At 38.5% G+C, this 20,343-nt stretch overlaps 1 protein-coding gene across 2 annotated transcripts in view; it reads left to right on the forward strand.

The window, feature by feature from the left end:
• Nucleotides 1-20,343, forward strand: part of RBFOX1 (RNA binding fox-1 homolog 1) — a 2,643,423-nt gene that overhangs the window by 1,315,370 nt on the left and 1,307,710 nt on the right. For both annotated transcript variants that reach the window (XM_014574331.3, XM_014574332.3), the window contains one exon: nt 885-947. In XM_014574331.3, the coding sequence (XP_014429817.2) occupies nt 885-947 (63 nt within the window). The remainder of the gene's footprint in view (nt 1-884; nt 948-20,343) is intronic.

Below are 20,343 nucleotides of genomic sequence, written 5' to 3' on the forward strand. Positions count from 1 at the left end.
TCACCCTATTTTAATATATTTCCATGTATTAGAACAAAACAGTCCAGATGTGCTGTGATCAAGAGCTTTTTCCTTCTCTTTATTTATGTTCATTTTTTGTTGACAAAAATTCTTGAGTTTTACAACTGAAAAATTACAGAAAAAGTTAATCAACATTTTTAAATGTTTGCCTGAAGAAAAAGTGTATCGGTTATAAAATTACAGCAGGAAATTGAACTGTCACAATGTTTGAGTCATAGGAATGTGATTATCTACAGTAACCACACAGTTACTTTAGTAGATAAGATCATAAAGCTAACTTAGAATGAAGTCTTGAAATGAGTTGGAAAGCATGTCTGCCAGTTCTCCTCAGCTCCTTCATAATCCAACTTCATTGTATAATCACAATAAAACACTTGTCAAGCATTGTTAGGTTGTAATCATAGTTCTGTCAGGTGCTCTGCAGTGTACTAAAGGAAACAGTTATAATACAATAGTACACACTGCCTTTTCTTATTGCTTACATGAAAAAGTGCAGAAGTTCAAATTATGCATTATTGATTTATTGTGATTCTTAAAAATGTTTTTAAGATTATACAATGTTTTTGTTTGCAAGATGTAATCCAGCTCCAATAACAGAGAGAAAAATGTAATATAAATTATAAAATGTACTTTGTTCATTAATTTACACTCCCTCTTAGCTTTGTTTTCCTAGAATTAAATATTCACTCTTTATATTTTTAGATCAAATAAAACTTTTTGGGGGTTATGCAGCCATTACGTTTATTAAGCTGTTTTTACAAACAGTGGGGTGGGGGGAATGGGAAGAAGATTAAAAATGCACATACAAAAAAATCTCAAACTAATTTCTCCTCCCCAGTAAATATATGTTTTGTTTCTTTTAGGAAATCACACAGAAGCCCCATGCAAGTGGTGCCTTCAGTTTTCAAGAGCGAAGCCTTCTTTCTGTAAGTACCACTGTCCGTTTTGTTTTGTTTTTTTCCCTGTAAGTTTATATTTGTCAAGCCCTAGAGCTGGACTGAGAGCTTAGTTCTATAATCAAAAATAATCAGAAGAGGCTTTGGTCTTCACTTCTTGTTCTAGCTAATGATGAATCTTGAGACACACAAAACATAAGTATAAGGCATAGAGTGAAGTGCAATCCATGACAAACAGTGGAATCACATGCAACTGACTTGGTTAATGAATTATTTTTTCTGATGGCTGGCCATAGGTTAAAACTAAATATAATCTTTGCGCTACTTTTATTTCACACATTAAGGTTCTGTCACTGTGTCTTATTTTTCTATCTTTGGATGATACTTCAAAAGCATAAAGAAATGCCTTTGTGTATGCATTTGTTAGTTCAGCCACTTTTCCCCTTAAGATATCTAGAAACAATTCCTTTTACTTTTGTACAAGTGTTCATATAATGCAAATGTGGGGAATTAAATCAGTGACTTTTAGGGCATGTATAAAAGTGTTTTAGTGTTAATTAATTTTAGCTTTCCCTATCTTGAAAATTAGCTGTAATAATTAGGCACAGGCATGATGGTTCTCTCTTCTAAGTCATTGGTTATTTTCATATTTAGGATTCTTTTGTTCCCCTTGAAATGTCTTGTTTTAGTATGAACATAGAAGCTAATTGTGCTCTGTGAACCACATCTGCTGATGATTTGTTTTATCAGAAGGGAATTTATTATATTTCACTATTAAATAATAAATACTAATAAAAGCCACAGAAAAAAAGTAATTTTAGGAAATATGTCAAAGCATATATTTCAATTTCTTTTTTAATGTGATGTCTTTTTTTTTGCAGTTGTTTTAGTACCTTCTCTTCTACTTAAAAAATATACTATAACTTGGTTCTTTTGTCTGGTTAATGAATGCTAAATGATACAAAGATGAGGCAGAAGCAGCTCCATATTGGAGCCATATCTATAAAAAGGCAAGAGGCAATGAAGGTGGTTTTATTAGGATGCACACAGAGTACAGTTCATCATGTCCTCAGGCATTTCCATTTATCCTGTCAGATATCTCTCTGCCCAGCCTGGTCCCAATCAGCCCATTGCTGGGATCCTGCTGCCCTCCCCTTGTGTAAAGATTAAGGGGGACTGGAAAGGTGAGAGGTGTTGGCTCCCTATTGTCCCAGTTGTTAGAAGTCCCATGTCCTCCCTTCTTCAGCTTCCTTAAGGGATGCTTATCTCTGAATGACTGTATTCTTTCCAAAATGAGTAACTGCACTGGATAGACATCTGCCCCAATATTTATTTATTACATTGTGATATTTTAACCTAATCTCTCTCCCCTCCGTTCTAAATCCCTGATCTACTGTGGGGAAGGAGAAAAAACCCACCCTGCCTTGGTCAGTCTGGTGGTTAGAGGTAAATCCCATGCCAGCACCTCCCCTCGGTCCCCCCCATAGAAGTGGTTAACATATTGGCCACAGAGGATCTGTGTTGATTCCACGGATGTAGGGATGAGAATTTCAAAACCAATCCTAAAGAAAGAGGACTTTTCTAGAGCTGCCTCTGGTATAAATACCACGTGTCAGTCACATGGAAGGTCAATGCCTTCTCCGTCTCTTCAAGTCCTGCTGTTTCCTGTTCCATCTTGCACCGTCCACGTAAAACCTATGTTTCCTCCATCCATTTCTTCACCAATCACAGAGTAAGCCTGTATAGTAGGGAAAAAAACACTTTTCTTCCAGATAACCAGACAAGGATCCACTGCAGAAGGTTCTGGGGAGCACATTCTGAATTGAATTGAACTGTATTAACTGAAAATGAGTTTGCAATTTTGTGTGTAGTTCCCCTTAAGTAAAAAGGAGTTCAGTTGTGCAATGAAAAGAGAATAGTCCAGATTCTTCTTTAGCTTTCAGATACATCAGTATTAGTAGCTGAGTGCCCTCTGCTCTACTACATTTTATGTCATTCAGAGGATTAGGCATACAGCCTTTTTTAGTAACAAAAGTCATTTCATTCCTAATTCCCTTATGCACCACGTGTATTTCAATATTTCAAGAAAGCTGCATGACTTTGTGGATAAGGTAATGGCTGCTCATCTTGAGGACAGGTTTGAATCAATTTTGTAGTTCTCTATGTACCTTTAGCTTTTTGTCTGTCATGAACAGTCGCTTCTATCACACAAAACAGTCCCAGAACTCTGAGCAGGATTTGACACTATTGATAGTTTCTACTAGAAAAATTCTAGTACAAATGCAAGAAGGAGGCTGAAGTTTCTAACTTATGGGAGACAGTGATCCCTGAGATAATTAGTGGAATGTTGTGAAGAAGCTGACATTTTTTTTATGGAGATAATATGTCAATATTTACAAATGCAGTTTTAGGAAAAAAATATTAATCCGCCTTCAACATGCTTACAAAGATTTAAAATGTTCAACAATGAAGAATTAAAAAAACCCTCATTTGGTATTTTGGGCATATTTATTGATGCCAAATCTCTGTGATCAGAATTTGTATTATTTTCCCTTGTGATCATAAACTAACCAGCACAATGAATATCAATCAATTACTTGGGCCAAGGGGTCTTTTTTTTAACTGAGCTGAGACTGAAGTCCAGCATGTTGCCTGGTAACAGGCTATGTAGATGAGTTGGCTCTTAAGTACACCATATGGCTGGGCGTTTTGCCCTATTCACCCGTGACATGATATACACATGTAGTACATTACTGATTATAAAATGGTTTATGCCATTCCCTTATTTAGAATAGCATCTTAAACTATCAATACAAATCAAGCTCAATGTTGCTCACATTAATAGAGCTGTCTGTAATGACATTAATTTATGCCTGAAAGAGTAAATGAGTGGGCAGCATGCTACCAGGAGAGCTTGTGTTGCGTATTTTTGAAGGAGTTTATTAATTTTAAGTTAATATTTGTATGTATAGTTATTGTGAAGTATTTTTGCCTGCTTCAGTTTGACAGACAAAATATAAACTAGGCTATGTCTACCCTGCATGTTTATTTTGAAATAAGCTATTGCGGAATAGTTATTTCAAAATATCTTATTTTGAAATAGCACATGTACACTGCAGGAAAGCCTCAAAAATTAGTCTGAGGCAGTCTTCCCTATTGTAGATGTATTACGTTGATTTAGAGCCCCAGGAGAGACTGAGAAGGAATAACTAAGAATGACCTGGTGAGGGGCTATTTCAAAACAGCAGCAGTGGAGCGTCTACACACGCTTTATTTTGAAATAGCTATCTCAGAATAGGAGTTATTTCTCATAGAATGAGGGTTACAGATTTTGGAATAAGCTGTCGGTTATTTCGAACTTATTTCAAAATAACAGAATGACTGTGTAGATATTTTCAAATAATGCTAGTTAATCTCGAAATAACAGTTCAGGGTAGACACACCCTATCCAGAGTTCAATTGTGGAAAAATCCCTGTTTTTAAATCCTAATTCTGCAATGTAGTCACACAGCTGATTAATGTAAGGGATAACATATGGTAATATTTAGCTTGTGGAACTTCCATTAGTATTACAACAGTGCTTAGAGTTCCCAACCAAAATACAAACCCCATTGAGCATGGTGCTAACAGTCAGAGTCAGTTCCAATGAGATCACAAATTAGATGGACATGGCAGAAAAAAAGGAAGTATTGTTCTCCCTATTCTAGAAAAGAGGAAACTAAAGCTCGGAGAAATTAAACTGACTTGCCTGAGGTCACATAGAAAGTCTGTGCTGGGGCTGGATAAAGAGTTGCTTGCAGTCCAAGAACATCCTTTCTCTTCTCTTTGTCTTAAGCTGAAATTCACTTAGGTATTAGGATTCCACAAAAGCTCCTACACATCTGCTGCCTGGAGAACTCAGAGACAGTTAAGCCATGTCCAGATGTTTGTATGCTCACTATGCACAAGCAGCTGAGGGGGTCTATTGACTAGATCCTCATAAATTAGAGAAGAAAACAAGGAATCAGGTGGCACTTTAAAGACTAACACGTACATTAGGGTATTAGAACATAAGCTTTTGTGAGCTACAACTCACTTCCTTGGATGCTGCAGAAAGTATGAAAGGAAGAAGGTACTCAGAGATGGGACTGTGACATCAGGACTAATTAAATCAGAATGGATGTGGCTCATCTTCAACAGTGGTAAGAAGGTAAGAATACCTGAAACAGAAATTACTTATTGAAATGCAAGAACCATTCCATGTGTTTATTTAGACCAAAGGTGGGGAACCTACGGCCTGGATGCATGGCAGAGAGGCATTGGTGGCACATGATGACAGATATTACATTAGTAGATGTGTATGCGAATGAGCCTTTAATGGTGTAGCTGATGTGGTTAGGTCCTGTGAAGATGTCACTAGGGAAGATGTGTACAGAGTTAGTAATAAGGTTTGTTGCAGGGATAGGTTCCTGGATTAGTGTTTCTGTTGAGATATGAAATTGGTGGTGAATATTTGCCTCAGGTTAGAGAGCTGTCTATAAATGAGGATTGGCCTGCTTCCCAAGGTCTGTGTGAATGAGAGAAAGTGAGTCATGAGACAGGCCCGTACATACGGGGACTGTGAAGGGTGTGAACGCACCGCCCACACACGGTCCTTCCTGGTCTGCCATGAGGCTGATTCAGACCAGTCTGGGAAAGACAGAGGTGGCACGCTGCCAGCCGCCCTCCCCTGTGCTTGGGACATATGGGGAAAGCCTGGGGCTGATTCCCTCCTTCCTCCCCCCAGAGAGAGACTGGGGGTAGGGCTGGGCTGTGGAGTGGGGCTGGAAAGTGGGGCAGCTGCCAGCCCCTCCCACAGCTTGCACCCCCCCAGAAATTCCTGCACATGGGCCTGTGAGATCAGTTCATGATTACACATGTACCGTTACCCTAATCCTTCATGTAAGTAAGGGGAGAGCAATGGCAACTCTCAAGATGGGAAGGTCAATGGGCAGGAAGGGACAGGAGGGGTTATATGCTGCTGCAGCTGCATCATCTTCATTCCAGGCTAGAGGGGTAAAGTTTTGCCCCTATACCTATCACATATCAATCCCTCCCCCCTTTTTTTATAACAGTGACATGATCTTAAGAAAGGAATTTCAACAAAAACTCTCTTATCCTTCCAGTAAATAAAGTAGCGGTAGGATGGGCGGGTCTGTCTAGTTTCTTTTCTAGGTTCTTACAGCATTGAATCATAACAGTAAAATTATATTCCCTGTGTGTAAAATGATTAGAGATGCTTTCAAAGAGATAAGACCAATGTAATCAGGTTTTCTCCATCTCCAGAATGTATTGTGCAGTGGTACATGGTTTTGACAATCATTCTGCAGTAAATGGCTTTATTGGCGTGTCATCAAATTTACAGTATTTTGCCCGTGTAACCTTTTTTATGTATTAGAGAAAGTGTGCGTCCCTGTGCACTTATGGTTCCCACCAGATGAAGGTATATAATATAAAATTCAGTGAGAGCAGTTTCCCAAATGAAGCAGTTGTGCACAACTGGTCCTGGGCTGAATCTCACTGTCAATGTTTGGGTTTTGAGAAAGTTGGCTACTCAGGTAGCAAAAGTATTTGACTGTCTTGGTGTTCTTCAGTGGGTTCTTTTGTGACCTGCTGAAGGAACCAAGCTCCAGCCTATATGACAGTTGTTATCCCAACACTTCTTAATGGATTCAAAACCTGGGTGACCTACCAAGAGCACCTCAAGAATCGGGAGGGGTACTCTGGGCATCCTTTGCATCAAGTGGGAAGATTTCTGCATTAATGCCAGCCAATGTTGGAATCCAGTGCCACCAGCACTGAAGCAATGATCCTCATGCACCAACTTGGGGTTCAACATTATGTCTGGATGCCAGATTCTTGCCTCCCAAAGCAAACTGCCTACTCGTAGCTCACCCATGGTCCAAGATACTGTGGTGGCTAGAGGAAATGCTACAAAGACATAATGATAGTGTAACTCATGAAAACTAATGTGGACTTCACAAGCTTGGAGGAACAAGCCATTAGTCAACCTCAGCGGAGCCACGTCCTCCCCATCAGGCAGCATCTTGACCTCAAGGCTGAAAGAAGAAAGAGAAGAAAGGAAAAACCTTTCTCCAACTGGGTGTAACCCACTCACCTACTGGGTATAGTTCACTGTCCCATCTAGTGACACTTAGACCACTTAGGGTGTGACTAAACTACATGGCTCCATTGATGGAGCCATGTAGATTAGGCTGATTGGCAAAGGGAAATGAAGCCGCAATTTAAATAATCGCGGCTTCATTTAAATTTAAATGGCTGCCGCGCTAAGCCGACAAACAGCTGATTAGCTGTTTGTCGGCTCAGCGCGCTAGTCTGGATGCTCCCACGCCACCCTGAAAGCCCTTTATCGACCTCCCCGTTATGCCTCATAGGATGAGGTTTACCGGGAAGGTCGATAAAGGGCTTTCATGTCGGCAGGGGAGTGTCCAGACTGCCCCGATCTGCCGACAAACAGCTGATCGGCAGAGCGGGGCAGCCATTTAAATTTAAATGAAGCCACGATTATTTAAATCGCGGCTTCATTTCCCTTTGCCGAACAAACAAATCTACATGGCTCTGTCGACGGAGATCCAGGTGGCTTTAAAGCTCAAACTGTAGAGGCTCATGCACTAAGCTCAAGTGGTCCAAGGTATGTTTCTACCTGTCAGTGTTACACATTCAGCTAACCTGCCAAGAAATGTCTGTGCCTACTACGGGTTTATCTATTATTCCACGATCAGACTCCTGGATCATCTCAGGATCCATGTGTAAATCTGTAGTATAGATTGTCCTCAAATCAATGGTCTTTCATTGAATTAAAAGCTATGTAAGTAGACTTGAGTACTTCACCTCCTGAGTTGTCCTTGTGGCCAAAGGTCATGTTACACGCAATCTTCATCAATTCTCTCTTCAAGGAACTTCTTAAACTACACACATCTTCCCTGCTCCCCATTCACAGCACAATTTCATGAGGGTTTGTTAGGATGAAATAAATGCAAAAATAAAACTCAGAGTTCCAAAACCTAACTCATTTGTTTTACCCTCTTGTTGGATCACTTTGAGGGTACAGCTACACTAGCCCCTAGTTCGAACTAGGGAGGCTAATGAGGGCGACCAAAATTGCTAATGAAGCGTGGGATTTATTCCTTGTGGAATGAGGTTTAACAGTTAATTCAAACTAAGGGGTTTAATCTCAGAATCCTGCTTCTCTGCCACGTGTAGACGTGGGCAGTTACTTCGGGCTAGTCAGTTTCCAAAATGGCAACCGGACGGGAATATGCTAATCAAGCATGGGATATTTAAATCATGTTCTTCATTAGCAATTTCGGTCACCCTCATTAGTCTCCCTAGTTTGAACTAGGGGGCTAGTGTAGAGTACCCTCAGGTTTATATTGTCAGTAGCATCAATTCCATACTGCATGACTTGCTGCTGAAATTCCTGATCAATTTTGTCCCAGGCTCTGCTGCCTGGGATCTTTTGTGCTTCACGAAGCCACTCAGAGACCACTTGTGATTCCTGGAGTCTTAGTCCCAGGAATCATTGCTGGAGTCTGCTTATTCTAGTTGTTTCTTATCTCTTTGAGCTTCCTTTTATAGGGAATTGTGTGCTTGAACTTACATATGCCTAATTGATCTAGAAACCTAAATACCATTTTCAAAAAGGGGTAAGGCATTTTGGATAGGGATGTGAACGATAAGCAAATTCTTATCAGATAGTCCACAGGCTAGTCAACTAGTCTCTATCAAGAAAGAGGAGCAAGGTGGGTGGGAGGATGGGTTACTTCAAAGAGCTGCCATGTGGAGACTGGCGCCAGACTCTGGGCTCCATGCAGCACTGCCACTTTGAAATGTTGCGAGGAGCCTGACGCCAGGCTTCCTGCAGCATTTCAAAGCAGCAGCGCTACATGAAGCCCAGTGTCAGTGGCGGAGTCCCCAGCTGATCCTGGGCTCCAGCTGCACTGTCGCCTTTGAAGTGTAGCAACTCTAGGGCTGTTGCTACACTTCAAAGGCGGAGGCGCCCTATTGACTAATAAAATAGTTGATGCAAAATGCATTGACTATTTGATTAGTTAGTTAGTCAAAATGTAACATCTCTAATTTGGGAGTCTCAGTTCCATTGGCAGTCAAGACGTCCCATTGTTTAAATCAGTGAGCTACTGAAACTCTGAGCACTTAATTCTAATTTCTAAAGGTAACCTAGGCATTTAAGTGTGTAGATGCTATTGAGTTTCAGAGAGACTTAGGCTCCTAAGTACCTAAGAAATTCAATGGTATGACCAGTGTCACAGAGGGAATCTGTAACAGAGCTAGGAACTCAGTCTGGATTTTTGAGTCCAAAGCTATTGTATTAGCAACTAGCCCATGTTTCCCCTCCTCTTTCTCTCTTTAAACAAAATAATTCTTATTTATTTTTGCTGTTCAGAAATGAAAATAAATATAGAACAGCATACACTGCTGGCTAGTAACACACTGACAATTATTGTCAAAAATTCATGCAAACTAAATATTACCAGTAAAGTACTAGCTGCAGAGCTCAAAGGTAATTGAGGCTTAATTGTCCTTAAGCTGATCTTTTTTCATCTCTAATGGGTCTTGTCTTTGGGGTGAATGCTTCCCTTAGCAAAGATGCCATATTGTTTTTCAGGCATCTAAAAACATTTATGTATAACTTTTCCCTAATAAAGTGGCGAGGAGTCCTGTGGCACCTTATAGACTAACTGAAGTGTAGGAGCATAAGCTTTAGTGGGCAAAGACCCACTTCGTCAGATGCATGTTTGAATTTTCAGATTCAGACTAACACGGCTACCCCTCTGATACTTTTCCCTAATAGTTTGTTAAAGTGAGGGCACATCTACACAGCAGGGCTAAAGTCGAAATAAGCTATACAACTGGAACTATATTAATTTTGTAGCTTAAGTCGAAATAACTTATTTCATCTTTTGGCGCTATCTACACAGCAGGAAGTTTGAGATAGAGCACTCTTCCTCTCATCTCCCTTACTCCTCGTAAAATAAGTTTCTAGGAATCAGAGTAAGATGTCTTCCAGTTTGACATTATGTTGAAATAACTGCTTGCTGTGTAGAGGCAGACTATGTTACTTCGGAATGTCAGTTATTCCGAAATAACGCTCTTGTGTAGATGTATCCAGAATGTCTGACTCTTAAACTAGTAGGACTTACTAACATTACTCGTGATGGACATAGACATAAAATTAATTTAAATGTTCTGTTTACCTAAATTAATAGTAATGAAAAATGATTTGCAAAAACTTGGTAAGTAGACAGACCACCATTCTATGCATACTGTGTACTTCCTGCACATCTTATAAGCAATCAGTGAGCATAATGCCCTTTGAAAATGTGTAGCACTCCCATAAGACACACCTTAATTTATATAATTATGAAGAATATGGGACGGTGATGGTTAAATGGTATGACAGTTTGCGAACACGCATTCAGAGATGATTAGATGGAAAACAGTGAGGAAATAATTTATTTTAATATGAGATACTTGAATGTTTTGATTTCATGCAGTATAGATGACACCATAACTATCTCAAAGTTAATACACAACTGTGAAAATGTACATGAGGTTCTCTATTGGTGAGAGAATTTTTAATGTCAGTGGATAAACTTCACTTCACATTGTGTTCTGGATCACTTAAACTATGTCTACGCTGTGGGTGTTTTGCGGAAGTGTAGATGGGGCCATTTGTTGGAAAAAAACCCTTTTGCACAAGAACTCTTTTATTCCTCAAAAAATGAGGTTTACAGACTCTTGCGCCAAAGGTGCTTTTTCCGACAAATGGACCCATCTACACAGGGCTTTTTAACACAAAAACCTCTTCCACAAAAAGGATCAGAAGATAATATGCAAATGAGAGCATGAGATATGCAAATGTGTGCTCCATTTGCATTTCCTCTTCCGCAAAACACCCGCTGTGTAGACGTCGCCTTAGTGGCTCAGTTTTACTCCCAACCCCTTCAGAAGTTGAGCAGCAGGTACAGAATGACTTCTTACTACTAGGAACAACCATTCTATTTTCATGATTCCGGATATTTTCATCAACTACATAAACTAAGTCCCTTGACAGAATCAACAGGCATTTACTTCTGCTAATGCATTAATAAAAGGGGTGTCCATGGGCTTGACCTACCTGAGTCATATGACATGCTAATCATATATGGTAATCTCAGTAAGACTGATTAAAAAGTCATGTTATTTTCTGAGTCTAATGCAGGGCACCAGATCACTGTAACACCCTTTAAAAGATAGTATGCTAACAGGTTTTAACTGAACTCTCAAGGACTAGTTGGCCAAGTGCTTGTTAGAAGGAAGAGATCTATGGGAACAACATTCTAGATGGCTTCTATTAGCATATTCTATATTTCAGCCTTGGACGTATTCTCTTTAGTTTGGGTACAAGGAGCCCATTTACCTGTATACCTGCTGCTTTTCTTCTCCTTTCCCGCTAAGATGCTACTTACTTCTGCTGGGACCCAGATGAACAAAGCTTTATGAGCACATCTACAGATGAAGAAAAGTCATGGTGACAGAATCTTTTAATTTTCACCATATCACAAGTGGTGTCTCACATAGCTCAATGACCCAGTGAAATAAAAATCAAATAGATTGGCTGTACACTGGGAAAGGATTGCTTTGATATTCTCTCCAAAACATGCTCTGGTCTGGAGCAAATGGCTGTGTAATACTGGTTTCAGATTGGCACAGTTCATATGCTCTTATGCAAGCTGTTTCACTATACCAGGTTAAAGATTTTTTACTATCTTTTTTATTTTTACAAGGGCTTTAGATCAGGATGTCGTAGGTAGATCAACCACTCATCAAAACCACAGATTCTTCTAGAAGAAACAGTTGTTATAAATTCTGTGTAACAGTGAGGATGAGAAGCACCAAGAAAAATAATAGTTAGATATCAATAAACGTAAATAAAGATAGGATTAATAGTTTCATACAATTAGCTTGTTTCAAGGGAGAGATTCTCAAGATGCAGCATGAGTTTATTTGGAATTTATTTTGTTCTTGATTACTGATATGAATGGATACTTTAAATTCCACTCCTTAAACTGATACTTCAAAAGCAATTTTTATAGAAGACTGATCAAATCACTAATTATTGAAGCTGTCAAGGAAATAATATTCAAGGACTGCACTTGGGAGAAATACTGATTTATAAGCAACCAGTCTGATTCAAGTAACATAATATGCATTTATTTTAATGGCTAATAAAACACACTATTTCCTGTCATATATTGGTTGTAAAAACACTGTAAAAAATACATTTGCATAACTTCATCAAATGTGAATGGTTTACTAAGATGGTTTGTTTAAAATAAATTAAAAGTTCTGGAAGCTTCAAGTTAAGTTTGGAGCACTTTTTATTTAAACTGCGAAAATAAGTTAGATGTTCAAACTATGAATGTGAAATTCTCATTTTCTTTGCAATACTGAAAATGGAAATAACTTTTACCTTTTACAGCATAAGCTGGCATCTTAAAATGTAGTTTGAAGCTCCGTCTCTTCTTGTTATATCCATATTTTGTCTGTGTTATTGACTCCAAGAAACTTACAATTCATTCAGGTGAGCTTTAGAACCTGGGAGGGAAAAAATCTTTGAGTTCCTGTTGACTGGAAAAACAGCTGTCTCCTGCTGTTACATGAATATCTTACAATCCTATCCCAAACAGTTTTCTTTTCTACATGGCTCTCTTTGATTATGTTTCATTCAATAAGTATTCAGCAAATCACATACATGCGAAATCACTTAATATTCAAATAGCTCCTTAAGTGACACTTAACTAATCATGTTAATGACTCTGGCAGTGAGGCATTCCTTATTATTTTGCAGTTTCTCCGAGTGAATAAATATGCTCGGTGGGAAAACAAGTCAAAGTTACTATGGACATCTCTTGTGTAATATCACAAAATTTCATTGGATTCCAAAGGAAAAATAATATATAAAAATTAAACAATGTGTGAAGGAAAGCCACATATATAAAGTATTTATTTTCATTTTGACGTTTTACGACTCAGTGATGAGAGAATAAGATGTTGATAATATCTTATAACAATAATGAAAATAATGCAAAATGAAGTTAAACATTGACATACAAGGGTAAGCTATATAATTATTGTGGGAGGTTCTTGTGTGTGTATTTCCCTCTTCCTCCCCTTTTGTAAATCAACTTAAAGTGGGATTTGCTGTTAAATTTGCATATTTGTGATGTTTCCTTGGTATTAGCAACTGCAATGTTAACTTTACTCTCTTCTTACCTGTCTCTGTCCTGATGAATAATAGAAAAGATACCAGTGAGGGTTTGATACTGGTCTAGGCTGATGAAAAAGACCTTAAAAAAGAAGCATTAATGGTGTTTACAATTAGTTACAGAAATTTTCCTGATATGCTTCAATTTTTTTCTTAGTGATACCTAACAGAAATGTAAATGAAAGCACAATAATCACAAATCCTGTCTTAACATATTAAAGGTTTATTCAATATGTCCACTAGATTGTTTCAAATGAAATCAGACAATCCAACTGAAATAAATTATGTCCAGTTGTAACTGAAATTTCTTTATTATCCCAGGCTAGTATGTGGGCGCAACGTTTTCCACTGGAAAGTGATATCTTTAAGCAAACAAGAATGATTCTTCACAAATACATATGTGATGGCTATATTATCTCCTTACTTCAGTTCTAGAGTTTCCCTCTTAGCTTTTTTTTGGATCTTAACTTGCCCAGAGTTATGTTTAGAGAGTGCAAGCAAGAAAGATATTTCCAGATAATTGAAATCATAGAATCAAACCCCTTCCTGTGAGGCATATTTCGGAGACCTGGTTTACAGTAGGGAGTTATTTTGAAATAACAAATGGACCAGCCAATAGACTCGTTATTTCAAAATAATAACTCCTGTTTTCAATGAGGAATAACACCTATTTAGTGTGGATACTCCACTGCTGCTATTTCACAATAACTACTCCCCAGAGTCTTTCAAAGTAATTACTCCTCAGTGCTTCCTGAGGCTATAAGTTGAGGTAGCACACCCACATGAAGGGAGCCTGCCTTGGATTAATTTTGAGGCTTCTCTGTAGTGTGGACATGTTATTTCAAAATAGTTATTTCGGGAGTTACTATTTTGAAATAAGGTATGCTCTGAACTTCCACAGACACTAGCTTAAGGTAAGATGCATGCACCAGTGCTCTCTCAGCACAAAGGCAGTGGCCAAGGCTTGAGTACAGAGAACCCTTTCTGAGCAGCTCTTAGCTTAAGTAAAGTGCTGTTAGCTTACAGGTTGCATTCTGAACAAGCCAGCCAAACAAGAGAGTCCAACAAATGTAACCTGTATCAACAAGTTTGTGTGCATACATAGAGGTCCTAAGAATCAGAAAACATTCTAGAAATCCACTTTGTTGTCCCATAAGCAATATATTTAGCAGATAGATCAAACAAAATGACAGTTATCTCAACAGTTTCAGAGGGGTAGCCATGTTAGTCTGTAACTGGAAAAACTTAAAAAACAACAAAATAGTCTTGCAACACCTTAGGGTACATCTAGACTACATGCCTCTGGTAACAGAGGCATGTAGATTAGGCTACCCGGCATAGGAAAATGAAGCAGCAATTTAAATAATCGCCGCTTCATTTAAATTTAAATGGCTGCTGTGCTGAGCCTATCGGGTGTTTGTCGGCTCAGCGCGGTATTCTGGACGTTCCACGGTCAACATCAAAGGCATTTGTTAACCTCCCAGGTAAACCTCATCCCAGGAAGCATACCTGGGAGGTCGAAAAATGCCTTTGATGTCAACCATGGAGCGTCCAGACTACCGCGCTGAGCCGACAAACAGCTGATCGGCTCAGCACGGCAGCCATTTAAATTTAAATGAGGCGGCAATTATTTAAATTGCGCTTCATTTTCCTATGCCAGGTAGCCTAATCTACATGCCTCTGTTGCCAGAGGCATGTAGTCTAGACATACCCTTAGAGACTAACAAAAATGTAGACGGTACAATGAGCTTTCATAGGCAAAACCTACTTCTTCAGATGAATGGAGTTTGAAGAAGTGGGTTGGGCCTATGAAAGCTCATGATACCATCTACATTTTTTGTTGGTCTCTAAAGTGCTACAGGACTATTTGTTGTTTTTCCAATTATCTCAACAAGCAGTTAATATGGCTGAGAGGTCAGTCACTAATTCAGTAAGCGTTCAGAACCAACATGTGAGCAGTAGAGAACTCCATCTGACAAGTGTTATAGCTACATTCTCAACTGGAAATTTAGAAAACTTCCATGTGATGTTCACTTATCCCTCTTCCTTTCCTGAAAAGCTAAGATCAGCTTTTCTATAAACTGGACCTTTGGAAAATATTTGATAAATTGGTCTGCGTCTAAATGTTGAACTTAAGTTGACATGTGATAATAGCTTTGCATGTAGTACAAACACTTTTAGCTACCATATGAGTGTGTCTAGACTGGCAAGATTTTGTGCAAAAGTAGCTGCTTTTGTGCAAAATCTTGCCGCCTGTCTACACTGGCTGCAAGTATTTGCTCAAGAACACTGACTTTCTAATGTACAAAATCAGTGGTTCTTGCGCAAATACTCTGACGCTCCCGCTCAGGGATAAGCCCTATTGTGCAAGTATTCTTGCGCAAGAGGGCCTGTGTAGACAGCCAAGTTGATTTCTTGTGCAAGAAAGCCCGATGGCTAAAATGGCCATTGGAGCTTTCTTGCGCAAGAGAGCATCTACACTGGCACGGATGCTTTTGCGCAAAAACAAATCTTTTGTGCAAAGGCACATGCCAGTATAGATGCTCTCTTGAGCAAATACTTTTAATGGAAAAACTTTTCCGTTAGAAGTATTTGTGCAAAATCATGCCAGTCTAGACGCAGCCTATATGTATTTATTTATTGGAATAATACTATAAAAGGAAAATCTTTTAAAAACAAAATTGATGTAAACCACAATATTGGGTTTTTTTTTTAAATCTGAATGCTAACTCATTCTGAGGGTCCAAATTCCTGGAGGGTTTTTTAAACTAAGATAAAAACTGAGAAAAACTTTGTGTTTTGATTGAAAGTTAACCAAAATTTTTGAACATTCCAAATTCCAGCTGAAGTCAGTAAGAGATGGAATGAATAGGAAATCAGGCATCTTTTTTTGTAGCTGGACTTCAACTAGCTTTACAGTATTGTGGATGCAATTTCACTTCTGAAATTGAATGTGGGAGCTGTTCTTTAACATAGATTTGAAACCTAACGGTCATGTCTATTTTTTTAAAATGTTACACATTTCGAATGCAGTTTTGGTAACATATCATTCTCTGGCTATGCTAAAAGAAGGACAGGAAACCATTCATATGGTTTTAATCAGGCACAATGTTATTATTAATCATCTGGGAATACCTTGCATTTACCTCCACCAGCCAAACCATTGCTGGGACCTTAATCCTTACATAATGAATGGTGACATCATTGCCTAACTCATTTCTCTATTCACTATGACAAAGCCTCATTCCACAGATGCCAACCTTGCGGAGAGAGAAAAATTTCTTCCCAGCCCCATTAGAAAGGAATGGCTAGTTTGGTGCCCATAGAAGGTCCTAACCAAACCTGGCACATTGCAACCTGAAGGGGAGGGAGGATGGATGCTCCTCCACCTGATCGGGGCAAAGGGACTTCTCTAGTCATGCTTTCCCCTTTTGAACAACCAATGCCTGGGGCCAAGTCATCATTCCCTCATTGACCCACATCCCCCGTTTTGAAACAGTGTCTGAGTCTAATTCTCCCTCCTAGCCATAAAATACTATTTCCTCTCCCCAGGAGGTTGAACAACACCCCCTTCCCCACTTAAAGGTGCAGTGCAGTCATACTTCTGTTTCTTTGGCAAATCACCTGTGTTACAAATAGTACATGGTAACAGAAGCAATGATTTTGAAAAAAAAAAGATGACAGTTCCTAGAAACTCAATTATCCTTAATACAATATTTATTAAGTCAGTTATTTTCCACAGCTGGGATCTGGAGTATGGTTATATGAATAGTTTCATGACTTGGCTATGCATTGGGAATCAGCTAAAATATTTCATCAGCCTAAGAATTGTTGTCTTCAGAAGCTCTTCTGATTAATAGATATTTTAAGGGTCTTATAAGTTCTAAAATGTTTGCCCAGCCTAAGACAAAAGACGCCATCAATTTAATATCTGCAGGTGGATGGATTAATTTACATAATTGATACTTTAAATCTCTTATTATAATCATACTATTCTCTCCCTCTAATATTTTAATGAGTGTTTAAGGTGGTTTATGGAAGTCAGTTATGTGGTATTTAACTTAATGTTGCCAGGTCTTGTAATTTTATTGTAAGCATTTCAGGATTTGGTGTTTCACTCCAATTTTTTTTGGAGGGGGGGAATAACTTTTAGCCCCCATAATTGTAGAAAAGAGCTTGAAAATATGAGCCAAGTGTACTCTTAAAATTCAGACATAAAAAGAATACAATATATATTATTACTTTATAATCTCATGATTTTTGGTGCTTGGACTCTTGAGACTTCAACATTTAGAGTTGGAAATATTGAAGTTACTAATGTGCATTATTGAATGAGTGGAAATCTATGTGCTGTCATTAGCTAGTTGTTTGAATATTTCCCCATGAGATATGACAACCTTTTCTACTGTGACCTGGGAAAACAAGAGAAACAAATTAAACTCTTACTCATTGGAGATGCTGGTGTCTGTTCACAGCTTGAGCGGAGTTTGTAACTTATTTAATCAGGGCCCGATGAAATGCATCCTAGTATACTCAAGGAGCTGATAGAGGAGGTATCTGAGACTTTAGCTATCACCATTGAAAACTCATGAAAGTTGGGAGAGATTCCCAAAGAATGGAAAGGGCAAATATTGTGCCTGTCTATAAAGAGGGAAATAAGAACAATCCAGGAAACAGCAGACCAGTCAGCTTCATTTCTGTGCCAGGGAAGATAATGGAGCAAATAATTAAAGAATTCATTTGCAAATATCGGGAAGATAATAAGGTGATAGATAACAGCATGGATTTATAAACAAGAAATCATGTCAAACCAATCTGATATCTTTCTTTGATAGGATAACAAGTCTTGTAAATAAGGGAGAAGTGGTGGACGTGGTATACTAGACTTTACTAAAGCTTTTGATGAGGTTTTGTATGACCTTATCAATATACTAGGGAAATACAAACTAGATAGGGCTTCTATAAGGTAGATGCATAACTGGCTGGATAACTATTCTCAAGGAGTAGTTATTAATTGTTCACAGTCATGCTGGAAGAGCACAACAAGTGGGGTTCTGCTGCGGTCTGTTTGGGACCAATTCTGTTCAATGTCTTCATCAATTATTTAGATATTGGCATAGACAGTATACTTATTAAGTTAGCAGATGATACCAAACTGGGAGGGGTTGCAAGTGCTTTGGAGGATAGGGTGATATTTCAAAATGATCTGGACAAACTGGAGAAATGATCAGAGGTAAATAGGATGAAATTTAATAAGGACAAATACAAAGTGCTCCACTGAGGATGGAACAATCAGTTTCACACTTACAGAATGGGAAGCGACTGTCTAGGAAGAAGTACTGCACAAAAGTATCTAGGGGTCATAGTGGACCACGTGCTAAATATGAGTCAGCAATGTGATATTGTTGCAAAAAAAGCAAACATGATTCTGGGATGCATTAATAGGAGTGTTGTGAACAAGACAGAAGAAGTAACGCTTGCACTCTACTCTGCCTCGATTAGGCCTCAGTTGGAGTATTGTGTCCAGTCCTGGGTACTGTATTTCAAGAAAGATGTGGAGAAATTAAAGAAGGTCCAGAGAAGAACAGTACAAATGATTAAAGGTCCAGAAAACATGAGCTATGAGGGAAGACTGAGGGTACATCTAAACTACACCCCTCTGTTGGCAGAGGGATATAAACTAGACATATCAAAAGTGCAAATGAAGCGGGGATTTAAATATCCTGTGCTTCATTTGCTTAATGGTGGCCGCCACTTTTTTTCGAAATGGGACTTTTTGGAAAAAAAACAGCAGTTTAGAAGGGGCATTTTTGACAGAAATTCCCCATTTTGAAAGATCCTGTACTCCTCAAAAAATAAGTACAAAAATGAAGAGTACAGGATCTTTCAAAACGGGGCATTTCTGTCAATAATGCCCCATCTAAACTGCCGAGTTTTTTCAAAAAGCCCTGTTTGGAAAAAAAGTGGCATCCACCCTTACGCAAATGAAGTGCGGGATATTTAAATCCTGGCTTCATTTGCACTTTCGATACATCTAATTTACATCCCTCTGCTGACAGAGGGGTGCAGTTTAGACGAACCCTGAAAGAATTGGGCTTGTTTAATTGGAAAAGAGAAGAGCAAGAAGGGACATGATAGCATTGTTCAAGTATCTAAAAGGGTGTTGCAAGGAGGAGGGAGAAAAATTGTTCTTGGCCTTTTATAATAGTGAAAGAAACAATGGGCTTAAATTGCAGCAAGGGAGGTTTAGGTTGTATATTAGGAAAAACTTCTTAACTGTCAGGGTGGTTAAATACTAGATTAAATTGCCTAGGGAGGTTATAGAATCTCCATCACTGGAGATATTTAAAATGAGGTTAGATAGACATCTATCAGGATTGATCTAAATGATGCTTGGTCCTGCTGTGAGGGCCAGGAACTACATTTGATGACCTTTTATGTTCTCTTCCGGTTCCAATATTCTATGATTCTATGATTTTGCACCAAGTTTTGTAGTTAGTCCCTCAAATGGGGAAATGAAAAAAAAAGTCTTTCTCCTTTGCAGAAGATTTATTATGCCAGTAAAAATGAGGTGATGGGAGAGGTGTAGCTACTTTTTAAAAAGATGTTATAATACGTGAAATCCCATAAGGGATAACAAAACACCCATAAACACCCAGTCACAACCATGGACAGGAAGCCTCCTCATTCATTCCCTTCTTTTTCACTGCTACCCAGAATTGCTCTAGAAATAAGCAAGAATCAAGTGTTTAAGGTGGTAGTTGTGGAGAGCTGGTATGGTCTCCAGACTTCTTCCTAGTAGTAGAAGTTTATGCCCCAATGGTCAGAAGATTTAGAAATTATATTAAGAATTATCAAGTAATTCTATATTTTATTGAAGAGCTGTGGGTTTCATGGTTCATAAAGAAATGCAAACCTATGTTCTAGATTACCTCTGATTACACTGGTTCCCACTAGAGCATGACTTTTGTTTTCCTTGTTTATTTTTCCAGCACTCTGAATTTATAATAATGATATAGGGAGAGGTTCTGTGAATAATAAGTAAGCTGTATCTACTTGCATATAAATCTGGATAAGTTGAATTATCATTCCATTATGTCACCCACTGTTCTATTGTAT

The sequence above is a fragment of the Pelodiscus sinensis genome, chromosome 16 (genome assembly GCF_049634645.1).
Source record: "Pelodiscus sinensis isolate JC-2024 chromosome 16, ASM4963464v1, whole genome shotgun sequence".
In the NCBI taxonomy this organism is placed as follows: Eukaryota; Metazoa; Chordata; order Testudines; family Trionychidae; genus Pelodiscus; species Pelodiscus sinensis.